Source organism: Anarrhichthys ocellatus, unplaced genomic scaffold (genome assembly GCF_004355925.1).
Source record: "Anarrhichthys ocellatus isolate YVR2014 unplaced genomic scaffold, GSC_Weel_1.0 scaffold91, whole genome shotgun sequence".
NCBI lineage: Eukaryota > Metazoa > Chordata > Actinopteri > Perciformes > Anarhichadidae > Anarrhichthys > Anarrhichthys ocellatus.
In genome coordinates, this window is record NW_022280121.1 from 45,201 (window position 1) to 58,940 (window position 13,740).

The 13,740-nt window shown below is 41.9% G+C and overlaps 1 protein-coding gene across 1 annotated transcript in view; it reads right to left on the reverse strand.

Annotated features, from left to right (window-relative positions):
- Positions 1–13,740, reverse strand: part of LOC116398813 (utrophin-like) — a 47,560-nt gene that overhangs the window by 4,561 nt on the left and 29,259 nt on the right. The window contains exons 13-17 of the mRNA XM_031875470.1: positions 13,521–13,586; positions 11,635–11,700; positions 4,715–4,876; positions 2,931–3,168; positions 245–320 (exon numbers count right to left, since the gene is read on the reverse strand). Of these exons, the coding sequence (XP_031731330.1) occupies positions 245–320; positions 2,931–3,168; positions 4,715–4,876; positions 11,635–11,700; positions 13,521–13,586 (608 nt within the window). The remainder of the gene's footprint in view (positions 1–244; positions 321–2,930; positions 3,169–4,714; positions 4,877–11,634; positions 11,701–13,520; positions 13,587–13,740) is intronic.

Genomic DNA, 13,740 nt, shown 5'->3' on the forward strand with positions numbered 1-13,740 from the left:
CACACACACACACACACACACACACACACACACACACACACACACACGGTTCAGTTACCACAGACACTCTTCAAAATGGTTCCATAAGATACTGAGCAACACATTTCCATTTGCAGAGAACCAGTGTACCTGCTAAAAGCTGCTGCTGATCCTGTTATTGAACTCCATATCTTCCTATGTCAAGATCAATGGGAGTGTGTTTGTGTCGGAGTATACAAGTCTCTTTCGAGCTTGAGTGTCTCACCTGAGTTCTCAGTAAGTGGCCCTCCATCTTGCACAGTTGGAGAGGACACTCCATTTACCCTTGAGTCCATCTCCGGCTGAGAGAGACAGAGGAAAGACAGCAGAAAAAGAAAACGCCATTATTGTAACGTAATTATTCCGCTTGACAACTTCAAAATTAGCTGTGCTTCACAGCGCCAGGCGGAGACGAGGGAATACCAGAGGGCGGCACAATGAGGCTGTCTCATAAACATGTCTCTGCCATTTCCCCGACTAGTTCAGTATGCTACAGTATCAATCACATCATAGGACCCCGAAGGACATTTGAATAGAATCCTTCGAGCTATTTGTCTTATGCAGAGTTATTTTATTGAGTGGAACAATAGAGGTTCCTAGACTGCTAACATTAACGATTTAAATTGAAGTCATGACCAACCAGCCACAAGATCGAAAAGATATTCCTCTGGCTGATGTGACGGACATCAATGCAGCCGCCACAGGTGCTGCCGTAGCAGACAGTGGTCAGGGCCTCGTCTGTGACAGATTTCCTCACCGTTCTATAGGTTTCTATTACTATTCACTATGACTATGAAATACCTGCTGTGCCCCAAGATGCCCTGAGAATCAATGAAAAGACCACTTCAGCCAAAGGGCAGAATTTAGGCCTGCACACGGAGCTACACTGAGGACTTTCATTCTTTACGATACAAATTAAGCTTCAAGTCATGGGTGATGGTGAAAGTCTGATGAAAGCAATTTGTCAAACCAATGAAAATATATCACAATGACAGTAAAAAAAAGCCCAGCTCCTCTGAAAAACATTAGAAAACAGTATCTCGATCTATCAATTAGATATTAGGATTGTGTCACTGAAGTACTGTGGACAGTTGATCAATTGGCGCAAACACGCTCCGTTGCTTTGATGTACAGAAGAGACAGCTTGATGTCTGGTGACATTCAAGGCAGACTCCCACACTTCCCTTCAGCTTTTCTACTGCAAATCAATGTCGCCTCCCTCCCCTCCCTCGTCACCCCTCCTCTTCTTCTCCTCCTTCATCTCCTGGTGCCCCTGGCACTAGTAAAAGGCTAAAATGTTGGAAACGTCTCTCGAGCGCAGCCACCGTCTTGAGGCTCGTCTGAGAATAGCTAAGGTCGGGGCTTTGGTCAGCCTTTAGGAGTGGGAATTTAGTGCGTGCCATCAAGCTGGCTGGGTTTATTATTCTGCGGCTTGGCAGTAATGCTGGGGTTGATGGAAAGACATGTTGACATATCATCAGGACTCCTGGGACTTAAATGTCAGGAAACAGACGTTGTTATTTAGTGTGGGGGTGTTTAAGTGAACGCAGGTGGTTGTCTGTGCCATTAATGTTTGCATTTTTTTCCATTGCAATCAGCAGAAGAATCACTTTACTCCGTGAATACAACAAAGGCACACAGGAGGTGATGACATTGGTAAAGGAAATTTTTTTTTTTTTTAAAGTACCGGATGGACAGAATGTGACTGTTAACTGCAGGGGCCATTATACTACTTAATGAGGACTTTTGCTATTCAAGACTTTACACTCTTAATGGAGTATTTCTACAACACATCTAAAGTTTGAAATGGAGGGTAGTCTCCAATATGGCGAAGGATGGGTGCATCTTATTTCTGTCAAACTGTTAATCTTCATCCATTAAAAATCTGCCGAGTCACGTCAGCTGCCTTCCTCAGGCCATATTTGTTGTGAGTTATTACTGTGCCTCCACAGCTACCAGAGAGCCAATATTGTTCAATCTGATTTGTTTGTTTGGCTTGAGGATTGTGCATTTCTCACTTTGCACAAACAATCCAACCTCTGTGAGCAATTAGGCCGGGCACTAACAAATATGGAAGGTATTGATAGAAGGACTATAGACAAATGCTGGACTCCTGGGTGGAATGGAAATCATATGATTAGGATCTAATCTGAGCATTGATGAACGGGTTTTCGTATTCAGAGGCACAAAAACGACAACTAAAAATTGAATGGGTTAGCACGTTTACATGCAAAAATGTGTGGACATCTATGTGGGGGCTACTGGGGGCAGAAGTTCATATTTATGTTGATGATTTATTCAAATTACTCTGAAAGAATCCTTTAATTCATTAAAGGCATTGTGTATCAGCGTGCGTGTGTGTGTGTGTGTGTGTGTGTGTGTGAGAGTGAGTCTGTGAATTGTGATTACTGCTCCCCAACAATTGGCCAAATGCAATTAAGAAAAAACACAACTTCATGAGGAAAACATATAATGATTAAATTTACTTTTAAAGAACATCACCAAAATTAGTACCAAATCCCCAGCTAGAATACTAAAAGCATACCTAGAGCTGACAAATGACAACTAACACGCTTTTATATCACCTAATTGTGATTAAGCTACTTCAGGTTTGAAGTCACTATCCATTAGTAAACAGTTTAAGTTGTTTTCTGTCTGCTAAGCACCAAAAAAACAACCATTCTTTCTGCAAAAGGCCTCTTCACAGCTGCAGTTCGAATCCATTTCAAACAAGTCCACTTTGCAGTTGTCAGGGAAAAGTCCACAACGGCAAGAAATAACCCTAACCTGAGGGACTCAGTATCTTTGTGATGTATGAGTCTATGACTATCTACCTCCGTCTTCTCTCAGCCATAAACCTGTGGCTTCTTGGGAGAAAACTGTCCAACAGATCTGTACAAGTGTTCTGTCACCTGGTGCAGTAGCTGTCGAAGGCGGTGGAGCTGGGACTCCAGCTGTTTGTTGTGTTCCTCCAGGATGTGCATGCGGCCCTCCAGCCGGCCCTTGTGTTGTCGTAGCAGCTTCGCCTCTGCCAGAAGATCAGCCTCATCGGGATGGGCAAAAGAACCCTCCGAATCCCAGGGGCTTCCAGCAGGGGCCCCTCGCTGGCCGTGCTGCTCCTTCAGCTGCTCGTACTCTTTCTGCAGGCTCCTGGGAAAGAAGGGTTGGAAACACGACTCAAATCTGTCACACCCAAAGGTCAAAGAAGTATTCAGATTATCTACCCACTGCAAGGAAAAGCAGCAATACAACAATGCAAAAATACAGCATTACAAGTAAAAGTCCTGCATTCTAAATTTGACTTTGGAAAAACCTTTGGAAGAATTTATTTATTCCTCTTCTGTTGACTAGCAGAGGCCCAAAAGCCCTTCTTTTTATTTGACAGTATATAAAAAATATATGACATATATAAATAAATCATATACGCACCGCCTCACCAGGAGGCATCATATCTTTGCACAATATTTGCCAAAAGGATAAAATTCAATAAAGTCCAAGAGCTTATTTCCATTGTGGTCCTAAAAAAAACATCTTTCTCCCCACATACAGTCCTTAGGGGAAGGACATAGTTTTCCTTCAGAGCAAAGTTGAGTCTGTATATGTATACATGTTTTAGCGATTTACTTGATGAACATGAACATAGGTGTCGGTATGTACATGTATGCGTCTACTTTACAGTATGTTCATGCCAATGCTTCTGTCACTCAACTATATGTATTTGAATAAATGTACTATATAAAGTATAAATAAACAAGAATTCCTATGTGCATGCACAGTATGCTTGTATATACAGTATATGCAGTAACACGTACATTTTTATCTTCAATATCATTTCATTATGCTTTTTAAGGGTCCATCTTCGAATATTTTACGAGCTTGTTTTGTAGTAAGACTTGTGTTGTATTCCTGGGAGCCTTGTATAAATAGATCAGAGGAGTTACATTCCTGAGAGCGGGCCTTTCATGTTATTATTACACATAATGCTGTGCCTTTTTGTCATGCTGCAAATACTAGCCCTGGCCAGCTTCCCCCTTGTGTGCTAATAAAATTAAAACAAAATAGCATTATTATCACTGAAAATCTCCTCTCTGAACCCCCCACACAAAAATACCAGAGTCATGTTTAACTTTGCTTTCTGCTGTCTCAGTGAAATACTATTAGATAGACAAACATAAAGGACCCCCCACCAAATCTCTCACTTGTGTCCCGCCTCACGCTCTCTCACGCTCCCTCTCAGTGCAGAACCATAAGCTGCTGTGCGTTACTTAAGTTGGCATTCATGAGCCTGGCAGTAAAGCTCTCTCCCTCCTCCTCCTCACTCTCCCGGAGTGCCTGTGTATGTGAGTAATCAGTGTTAAATCACTCCAGTCAAGCCACTGGCTGTGCAAAAAGTACCACTGCAACAATAGATCGTAGAGTGACTGTCTCCAGTCTCCAAGCCATCTGCATTTACTAATCAAAGCGGGGAGGGACTTGGCGTGTGAGACGTACTGGGGGTACGGGAAGTGCCTGGATGTTTGTGTGTTGTGCACTGGAGCGTAATGACGAGCACATGGACTCAAATGACACCAAGAAGCTGCGAGTGAACACCATTGCCCATTTTCGGAAGATTGTCCAAGCATACGTGATATTTCCCCTATATTTTGGGTCTTAAACAACCTCTTTTGTCACTGAATTATTATTTCTATTGCCTTACCTCTGCTCCTCCTCCAGACGGGCTATGATGCGCTCCAGCTCGCCTCGTTCCTCCCTCTCCACGGCCTGCAGGATCTGGGCCGGACTCTGGGGCTGACTGCAGGGGGAGACCTCCCCTCCCAGCGTCTGACAGTACTGCAGGATCAGGGCATGCTCGTCGTCCCTGCGGAGGTGAGTTATGAGAGTTATGTGATGAGCGAGGAGCCATGACACCTTGTCCCTGTTGCTCAGCTCAATTCACCTCCTGTTCAGTCAGGGAGGGAGGACTTTTATTTTTATAGCAACGATGTGCAACTGGGAAAAAAAGAAAATGTTTTGCACTTTAAAAGAATTATGATGAAATTCTAATTGCAAATCATTATGTTTGGAAATAACTAGGAATGGACGCTTAGAAATGACCATATAGCACAGTAATGCTCTACAAACTGCATAACAGAAAGAACATTTGTGACGCCTTCACTTCATACCGGTTTCGGCTAATTAGGTTTAGTAAGGAGCTACAAATAATCTACCGTAAAAAAACAAGCAGATCAATAGAAATCGATTTACTTAGCATTCTAATCTATTTTTTTGAAGAAGATAAACTTCTTTCAGATTATTTACAGTCCATAATTACATGGATTAAACGTCTGTTTTTCTAGTTTCTGCCTGTCTACTATTTATAACAGTAAACTGATTACTGATTACAGCTGGGGGAAATCGGTGGGGGAAATTGCCTTTAATCTACAGCGTTTAATTCTCTTTTTTCAAGAGAAAAAAAGACATCTCACTGTCAATACAAATAGAAACGACAGCTTCAAAAGAACCTAATCTAAACAAAGATTGTGCTAGCTGCCATGATATGTAAGATCTTCAGCTTTTGTGGGTCTGCTACGCTGTACACGCTGCGATCCACGGCGGAAGACAGATGTGTCTCTACTATCTGATAACTGGAATAAGGGAGGGCTGTGTGGAGATGGAAGGAGCCGAGAAGAGAATAAGCCTGGCAGACAGATGGAAAGATATGGAGGGAGAGAAGGAGAAATAGCTGCCGTTGTGTATCGGTATGCGTGTGTACGTGTCAATCTCTTTATGTGCTATCTCGGTGACCTGAAAGGGGCTGGCACGTCTTGCCAAAGCCCAGCTGTCACCTTCATCCTGAAACATAACCTGAGGCTTGAAGACTAAAACATGACAATCACACAAGCACAAAAAAAAGATGGCAGACGTTTATTTAATAATCCTTTCAATTGCTTGAGTGACTTTAATTTCCAGAGCCAGTTTGACAGCTCGAAATGGAGATATTTCTGCAGCTTTGGCCATTGTTTCTGTTGGTTATGACAACATGTTACTCACTATAGCACAAGACGGCTGTGACCAAAATCTAACAATGACAGAAACACAGGCGTGCAGACAATAAACTAACCAACAGTTTGACCAGATGATCAAAAAGATTTAGTCTGAAAGTGATGGTGAGCTGATGACCAATGACTGATCCATCATTGCACAGAAAACTGTGTGCGTGCAAAACTACAGTAACTACGGTAAAAATCGTGGAGGACATGTTACTGTTTGCCTATCCTGGTCAGATCACCTGAATGCTTGCATTTCTTCCTCCGGTTGCGCTGCCTTTCCAGATCATAGCAGTTAACTTGGAGCACAAGGATACTAAAACCAATAGGAGCGGGTGCCTAACGATCCAGATTGTAATACAAGGGATTTATCCTTCAATTAATAGATACTGTATTTCCGTTTACCTAAAGCAAACGGCAGGTCATTTAGTTTAGGTTGGTGCAACTTCCTTTACATCGCTAATAGTAATGACCAGCGAGCTGTTCCTTATTTGCTTAACGTGTTGTGAAGTCAGCTGCTTCAATGACAGAACACTGCATTGACCTCTGTGAGCTGAAAACTGTGCTGTACTTTAAGTCACACCTCAAATCAGTGACATCCAGGCAGGAACTCTTGGCACCTTTTAGAAGAAGCAGTGACTCGCTATGAACTTGCTTCACAGACTCTTATCGAGGCCAGACCATAAGTGAGTGCATAATCCCTGGCTATAATGAGTAAGTTAATCAAACACGCTCCGGAGAGCAAGCTGGCAAACTGAAATGTCTCCGGTTTTTACACAAGACACCCTTGAATTTCACCAAAGGATACGATCAATGAGCATTCAGAAAATTTTCAGAATGCCATTATCACCACATGTATACCAGAGTTTACGTATAGGATGCTTTTTCTTTCTCAGAGATGACAGTAATTATACTATTTTGGACAGATATGAAAGGTACACAGAATGAGGCTGTCACCTCTTTTCACATAAAAGGAACAATATGCAGAGCCAGTAGCCTTCCATCAACCAGCCCAAGCTGCCCGTGTGATTTGAAGCATATGTTTAGAGAGTTCTTTTCTTTCTGGAACAGGATTTGTGTCGAGTTCAACCTTTTCATATAGTTTATGAGTTTTAAAACAATGAAAGAGACATGAATTAAACTTTCCATACAGGGAACTCATTTTTATTCCACTGCTTCTTTGTCTCATGTAACCAGTAGGTCTTCCCTTGCCTTTTGATACCGTTCTTTCCTATGCAGCCTTTTTATTACACATCTAACTTTTATAGTATGCATGCACATACAGTATTATACGTAGTTATTCACTAATTTCACTATCGGGGAGAGTGAAGCCATGCTGTGACTGCTGGGTTACTGATGAATGACAGAGAAAGCTGACAGAATGTCAAATTACACTCTGCAGCAACATGCAGCAATAAACCAACACACACGTACACACACACATTTGAAATATGGGTATGCTGTAACAAGGGAGACAGGGATGATGAAGAAAGGCCTAGTTCTCTGTAGAGAAACTTAACCAATGGTGGCATTATTGTCTGCTGGGGACCGGGGTCCTGCACAAACTGAGTGGCCAATTAGTCAGGTCCCTGGCAAAAGGAAGCTGCAGCAGGACATTATGGCAGGCAACGGGAGCCCAGAGGATAGCAGGAAGGGGATCATTACATGCGGAGATGGGCACTACGGGAAGCAGAGCTGGCTCACAAACCACCTGCTCTGGAATACTGGGAGAAAGAGGAAGTGCAGTGAAAGGACAGAATAATAGTGATGAATGCAGAGGATATTAGCTACATTGTGTATTGTGACTATGAGTGTGGCGCTTGGTGAGCTTGGCTTAGGGTACTTTACCAGTCTTATCTATCCAAAAACAATAGTATCCGGGCCTGATGCCTTGCTGAAATATCACAAAGCAAGCTGCTCCTCTCAAGCTGAATAGCACAATCAACTGCCAAGACTGAGCTCAGAGAGAAATGATGAGAGATAAAGACAAGTCTTTCAGTTCTCCCCTCTGGTGAGATGTTTAAATCTCCCTCCCTGTGGGACTTCCACATTTGGGGACTGATCACAGTAAAGTCCAGGTGTAATATTTATGTTGCAGGGCTTCAAAAAAGAAAAGTATTTCAATGTTTACCTACGAGCTTAGTGTTCAATCTGAAGGTTTCCTGGGCCCAAAGGTAAATCATGAGTAGACCACAACTAAAATGATGAAAGGCGGGGACATGATGAAAGGAGGTTTCAAAAGAATAGGGCTGGAGAAATGAAAGGGAGAGGGACAGAAATAAAAGGGCAAAATATCAAAAGACAAGAAAAAAGGGGACAACACTGGGGGAAAGACTGGAAAGCGAGAGATAACCAAACTAAAAAGCGAAGTGGGGAGTCTAGTTCCTCTGTGACGTCCCGAGGCATCGATGGCAACATTGTGCTTTGGCTGGAGGTCAGACAAAATGGGCAACATAACTAATTAAGGATTCCCTTTTAGAAGAAAGCAATACAGGACAAAAACTATACAAGCACTGAAACCACTAGCGCTCGCACACACACACACACACACACACACACACACACACACACACACACACTTTATCTCTAGAGCTTTCTCACATACATACTAATTATTGATATCACTGCACAGCTGGCAGCGAGTCCAAATCAGTGTTTGCAGGCTATGAGCAATCAGGAAATACAAGCCAAAAGCCAAACATGCATGTAATTGGCAAATGCAGTCATCCATGTTCCACTATGCATGTTTTCATAAGCTCAAACACTGCCAGAAAGGAACCTTCTACAAGCACCGAGACCATTTATGTGTGTGTCCTCCACACAAACAACCAGATGGAGCGGTGTAACAGACAAAGAGGCTTGGGTGAAATCAGCTGTAGGCGGAAAATAATAAATCTCAGAAAAAGAGAGGGAAGACAATCAACCACTCCAAACCAAAGGCCTTTAGAAGGAAGAGGAAGGACTCATGGCCGAGGAGTCTGACAACACAATGTAAAGCCTCCTCTTTTGAGAAGAGATAGGGCTGAGTGGGCTGTTTTACTTTAGTGGTATCTATAAAGCACAATAATGCTATTTTTACAAGTTACCTTTTCCTTAAAAGTAGCGCTCGATGGACATGTTGCTGTATAAAAACAGAGCTACAGTCGGATTCTGGCCTTTTGAAGACAGCTCATCCTTCATTCACAACTACTGTGAAGGACATTTTATTGCAGCACAGTAACATTTTAGTGAGCAAGTTTATAACACAGCTGACTTGCAAATAGCTTGAATGGTAAATTAGCCTTTTTTTTATTATTCATTGAAAATGAAGCGCGCTATAATGATGATTTTAACAAGTACCAATTGTCATTCTGAAGATCTCAACATTATTTTGGTCTCTGTTAAAATGAAGTGCAGGACTCCATTCCAAAATGTTAATTATCCTGGACACAACCAACAAATACTAACAGCAGACTAATTGAATGTAATTTCTTTTGTTTATTTGTTTGCTGCCTAATTAGTGGCACTGTTCAAAAAGTTGCAATAAATAAAAGTGTATATCGTGTCCTAGACTCCAAGTGTTTTTTTATTGAGAGCATTGTTATAAATGTCATATATGATAATAACCAAACGTGTGTTTGCATCACATCAAAAATTATTGGTTGTTTTTTTCTGGGAATGTGACATATGCAGTACGCACACGGGTGCTATACTGCATCACATGCTGATAAGTATAAAACCATTCTTGTCAAAGACGTGTGCTGGAGAAACGCATTAGTTCTGGTATTTTTACTGATTGGCATTTAAATTCCCTTTTCTTGGTGCATGGCACACTTTTTTTATCTTCACAGTTACATTGTGGCTGTTTTGCAGTAAATCCGAATGCAAATCTTACAGAAATGACACCGACGTGAAAGTGAGTGAAAGCAGAAGAACTATGATTATGTTCTAAATGTGCCCTGGTGGGTGTTTCTCCCCTCTGCTGTTAAAGCCATTAGGCTTCATCAAACCATCATCTCCCTCATATCATTAGCGCTCTACACACCGAGCGTCAGTGTTATGTCAGAGCTGGCAAAGATAATGGCTTCTTCTCTTAAATAAGAGTACAAAGGAGGAGTGGGGATAATGCGTTTGTCCCGCATTACGAAAGCTCGGAGAGGAAAAATAAATCCACCTTCTCGTGCTCACCAACACATTGTGTCTTTTCCTTCCTCTGCCGTTGTATTGATCAGTTGAAAAGCAAAGAGAGCTTTTTGGGGGTCTTCAATCGAACACTTGTGTTTCTAAAAGCTCTATTCTACACGGCAAGGTTGGAGGAAGGTAGAGCATGAGAGCAGTGGTCCACGTGATGCAGGCACATCAGCAGGGGACGCAACCTACGACAGAAGGAAGCTTGTTGATGCTTCATTTCATCTTCACTCAAGATTCTCAAAGGTTTCAACCGTCCTCCCATGTGTAGTACTCCTGTTATTAGAAATGTTCTATTTGAAAATACCAAAACTTGTTTTTCCTTTCCTACATGCCATACAGGGAATCGCTTCTCTCTCCAGGTGCAGACTTTACAACACTTTTGGCTTTGTGCTACTTGGAATTCTTGAGAGAAAAAACAACATCTTCTGCACCCCTCTTCGTATCGGTTACATTTTCATGCACAAATTAATTTCACACACAGCTAATTTCCAAAAGTACGATAATGATCTATGATCTGGGAAATCTTGTGATCTACAAGTGTCTTATCAAAGCAGGCTATCAGAACGAAAAGTCATTCCCCCCAAAGACAAGAACAGAGGGAAAAGTGTGAGCCCATGTGTGTGTGTTTTAGTTTGAACAAGTGTGACCATGAGCTCAAAGGGCATTTGAATCTCAAGAGCTCATTCCCCCGATTTGGATCTCACTTAGGAAAAGGGAAAAATATGCCCTTCAACTCGAATGGCTTGCAGAAGACACGTCACACTCACACACACACACACACACACACACACACACCAGAAACTTCAGACCTTGTGCACCTCATCAGCTTTCCCCTCCTTTTTTTGTGATTTCTTCTTTGCCATGTCCTCATCTCCTCTGATCAAAGATAACTGATCGTTATCAGAGATCCTGAAACCAATCACTCTCACTTCTCATTGTTGGCACTGTAATCCATTACAGTTCTACAAAAGCCCCGTCCTTCCCTGCTGAATTCAACCACATCCCATTGTCTTTTCCCCCTCAATCCACATTTCTTTTGCTCTCTCAAAAGTATCCTCATTTCTCACCCACTCTCTCTTGATTGTTTTTCAGCAAAGCGGACAGACACCTTATTTCTTTGGCTGGTTTTAATACACTGAAAGTGGGGAAGGCAAGAGTTTGGGCTGCCCTGATGGGTAAACAGTGCACAGGAAGATGTCTTAGAGTTTACTTGACTCCTCCATCAAATTATGTTGTTGTTGGCTGGAATGCATTAATCATCTGGAGGAAGATTTTCTGATAAGGTGCATATGTACCGTGTATATGAACATAATGAAAATGTATGATATGTGAGCAGCATTCAGAAGGAAATCTGTGAAACAATAATTGAAGGAAACATAGAAACAAATACAAAGTGTAGAAATGACCAGTGGTGGCTTACATGCTCCCCGTGGCTGAGCTGCTGTCTGTGGGCAGAGAGCCGTTGGAGCGCTCCATCTGGGCCAACCTGAGGAAAAGAAACCCTCATCAGTGGCTGACACTTAAATTACCCGTTAAAACTGAGACATTTCAACGCCGTCATCATCTCATCAAAATGCAGAGCAGCGATGTCAACAAATGAGGATCTCAACACCACAGTAGCACACCAATAAAAATTGAAAAGAATGTAGTCTCGATGACGAATGACCAAATATGTCTTTGTGGTCTAGTATGTGTGTGCACAATCATATCTTTTGTGAGTGTGTGTGTGTGCACATGGGGGAACTGTTTTTTTCTGGTCATATATTCAGACAAAGCTGCCATGCTAATGAGGCCGGTTCCTCAGATCTAAGCCTGTATTTCTATTTACTGAATGTAACGAGGAGGCAGCAGGGTTTGTCCAGCAGATGAAGAACACGATTCACACACTAAACTTGAGGATGAAATTGAACTGTGATAGAATATGCATGGAGGGAGATATCTAAAGTTATTATACCACTGGTTAAACCTCATCACTGTGTGCATTTCTCCGTGCAAATCTATAAGCTACGCTATAATCTACAATGTCAGCATCTAGATTTCAGTTAAAATTGTAATTCAAAAGGCTTGTGTCTGTGTCGTCGCTGATAAAACAATGCAGGCGGAAAAACGCTGAGCGAAGGTTAATGGTGTGTGACCAATGAAAGGTTACAGGCCAGACAGAGCAGCGCTGCATCAGAAGAGCCTTCATGATAAAGCGTTTTTGTGGAAGGACGCCGGGTTCTGTTTTGAAAAAAGTAACCCTTGTTCCCTTTAGAGAAGATACGCTTTGGACAGATTAGAGATGCATTCGAGGGGAACGATGGGATTTGTGATACTTTGGGGTCTTAACGATCACTTATCTTAATATCAAACATGACAGGTTTTCCATCTCAGTGCAGCAGGACACCAGTTTGGTGATGTTGGTGATGATTAACTGCAGATCACACACTGTGTACATGAATGGCATGTACACAGCGGGATCATTTAAAGGAGGCGGCTGAAAACAGCATATTCCCACTGCACTCAAGGATTATATAATATCTAGAGATGCAGTGTTTTTCACTGTGTACGCATTAAAAGGTTGAGGCTGACATTAACGATCCCATATTCAGAGGTACACTTAAACATTTGTGGAGCATTCATTTGTACAGATTCCTGGCCATGACAGAAATAGAAATATTGTTCAGTTGTTCTGGTGCTGTCAGACGGGAAACTGGAGAATATATTTTTTTGCTATAATTACTGGTGACAGAGATTTCAAAATTCTTATCTTTTGTGGTAAACTTGCTTTCTCCTTCTTTCTGTCTCAGTAAAGTCCCGGCAATAAAGCCAGTTTATATTCCCCAAAAGGATTCTTTGATGAATACTGGAATGTATAGATAGACAGAACGTGCTTTGTTTGTGATTCTGATCTAAAAGTTGAACTCGTTTCATAGTGTAATGAGAATAAATAGCAAACATCTCCTCAAGAAGCTCAAGGGCAATTCATAAAGACATCCAACACAATTTGGATTTGTATGATTTACAGTCAAAGGAAAACAACAATTCTTTAAATGTTTCCTTAAACCATTGTACTACATGTGCATCTATGAGGTTTTGGGTTTTCATTTGATTTCCTTTTGTATTTTTTACCCTCTTTCCAATGCATAATATAGTATATGCTATTTTAAATGTCATTTTTCATCACTTCCCTTTAAAAGTACATTACTCATTCTATAATGAAGCTTTTTAAATGTGCTACATTTAAATGCAGTTAGCAGGTCGTGTATGTGTGTGGGTTGTGGCATCGGAGATGATGAGATGATGATTGGGGAATGCAATGCGTACCTGCTGGCATACTGCTCTATCCGGGAGTGGGTGTCATCATGAGAGAGCTGAGGTGACTGGGACAGCCTGGAAATGAATGGGGTGATGGAGATGAATGAGATTCTGCATGCTCACACAACCTCATTAACACACAGAAATTCACAGGCACATGCACACGCTCGCTCACGCTCGCTCACACACACACACACACACACACACACACACACACACACACACACAC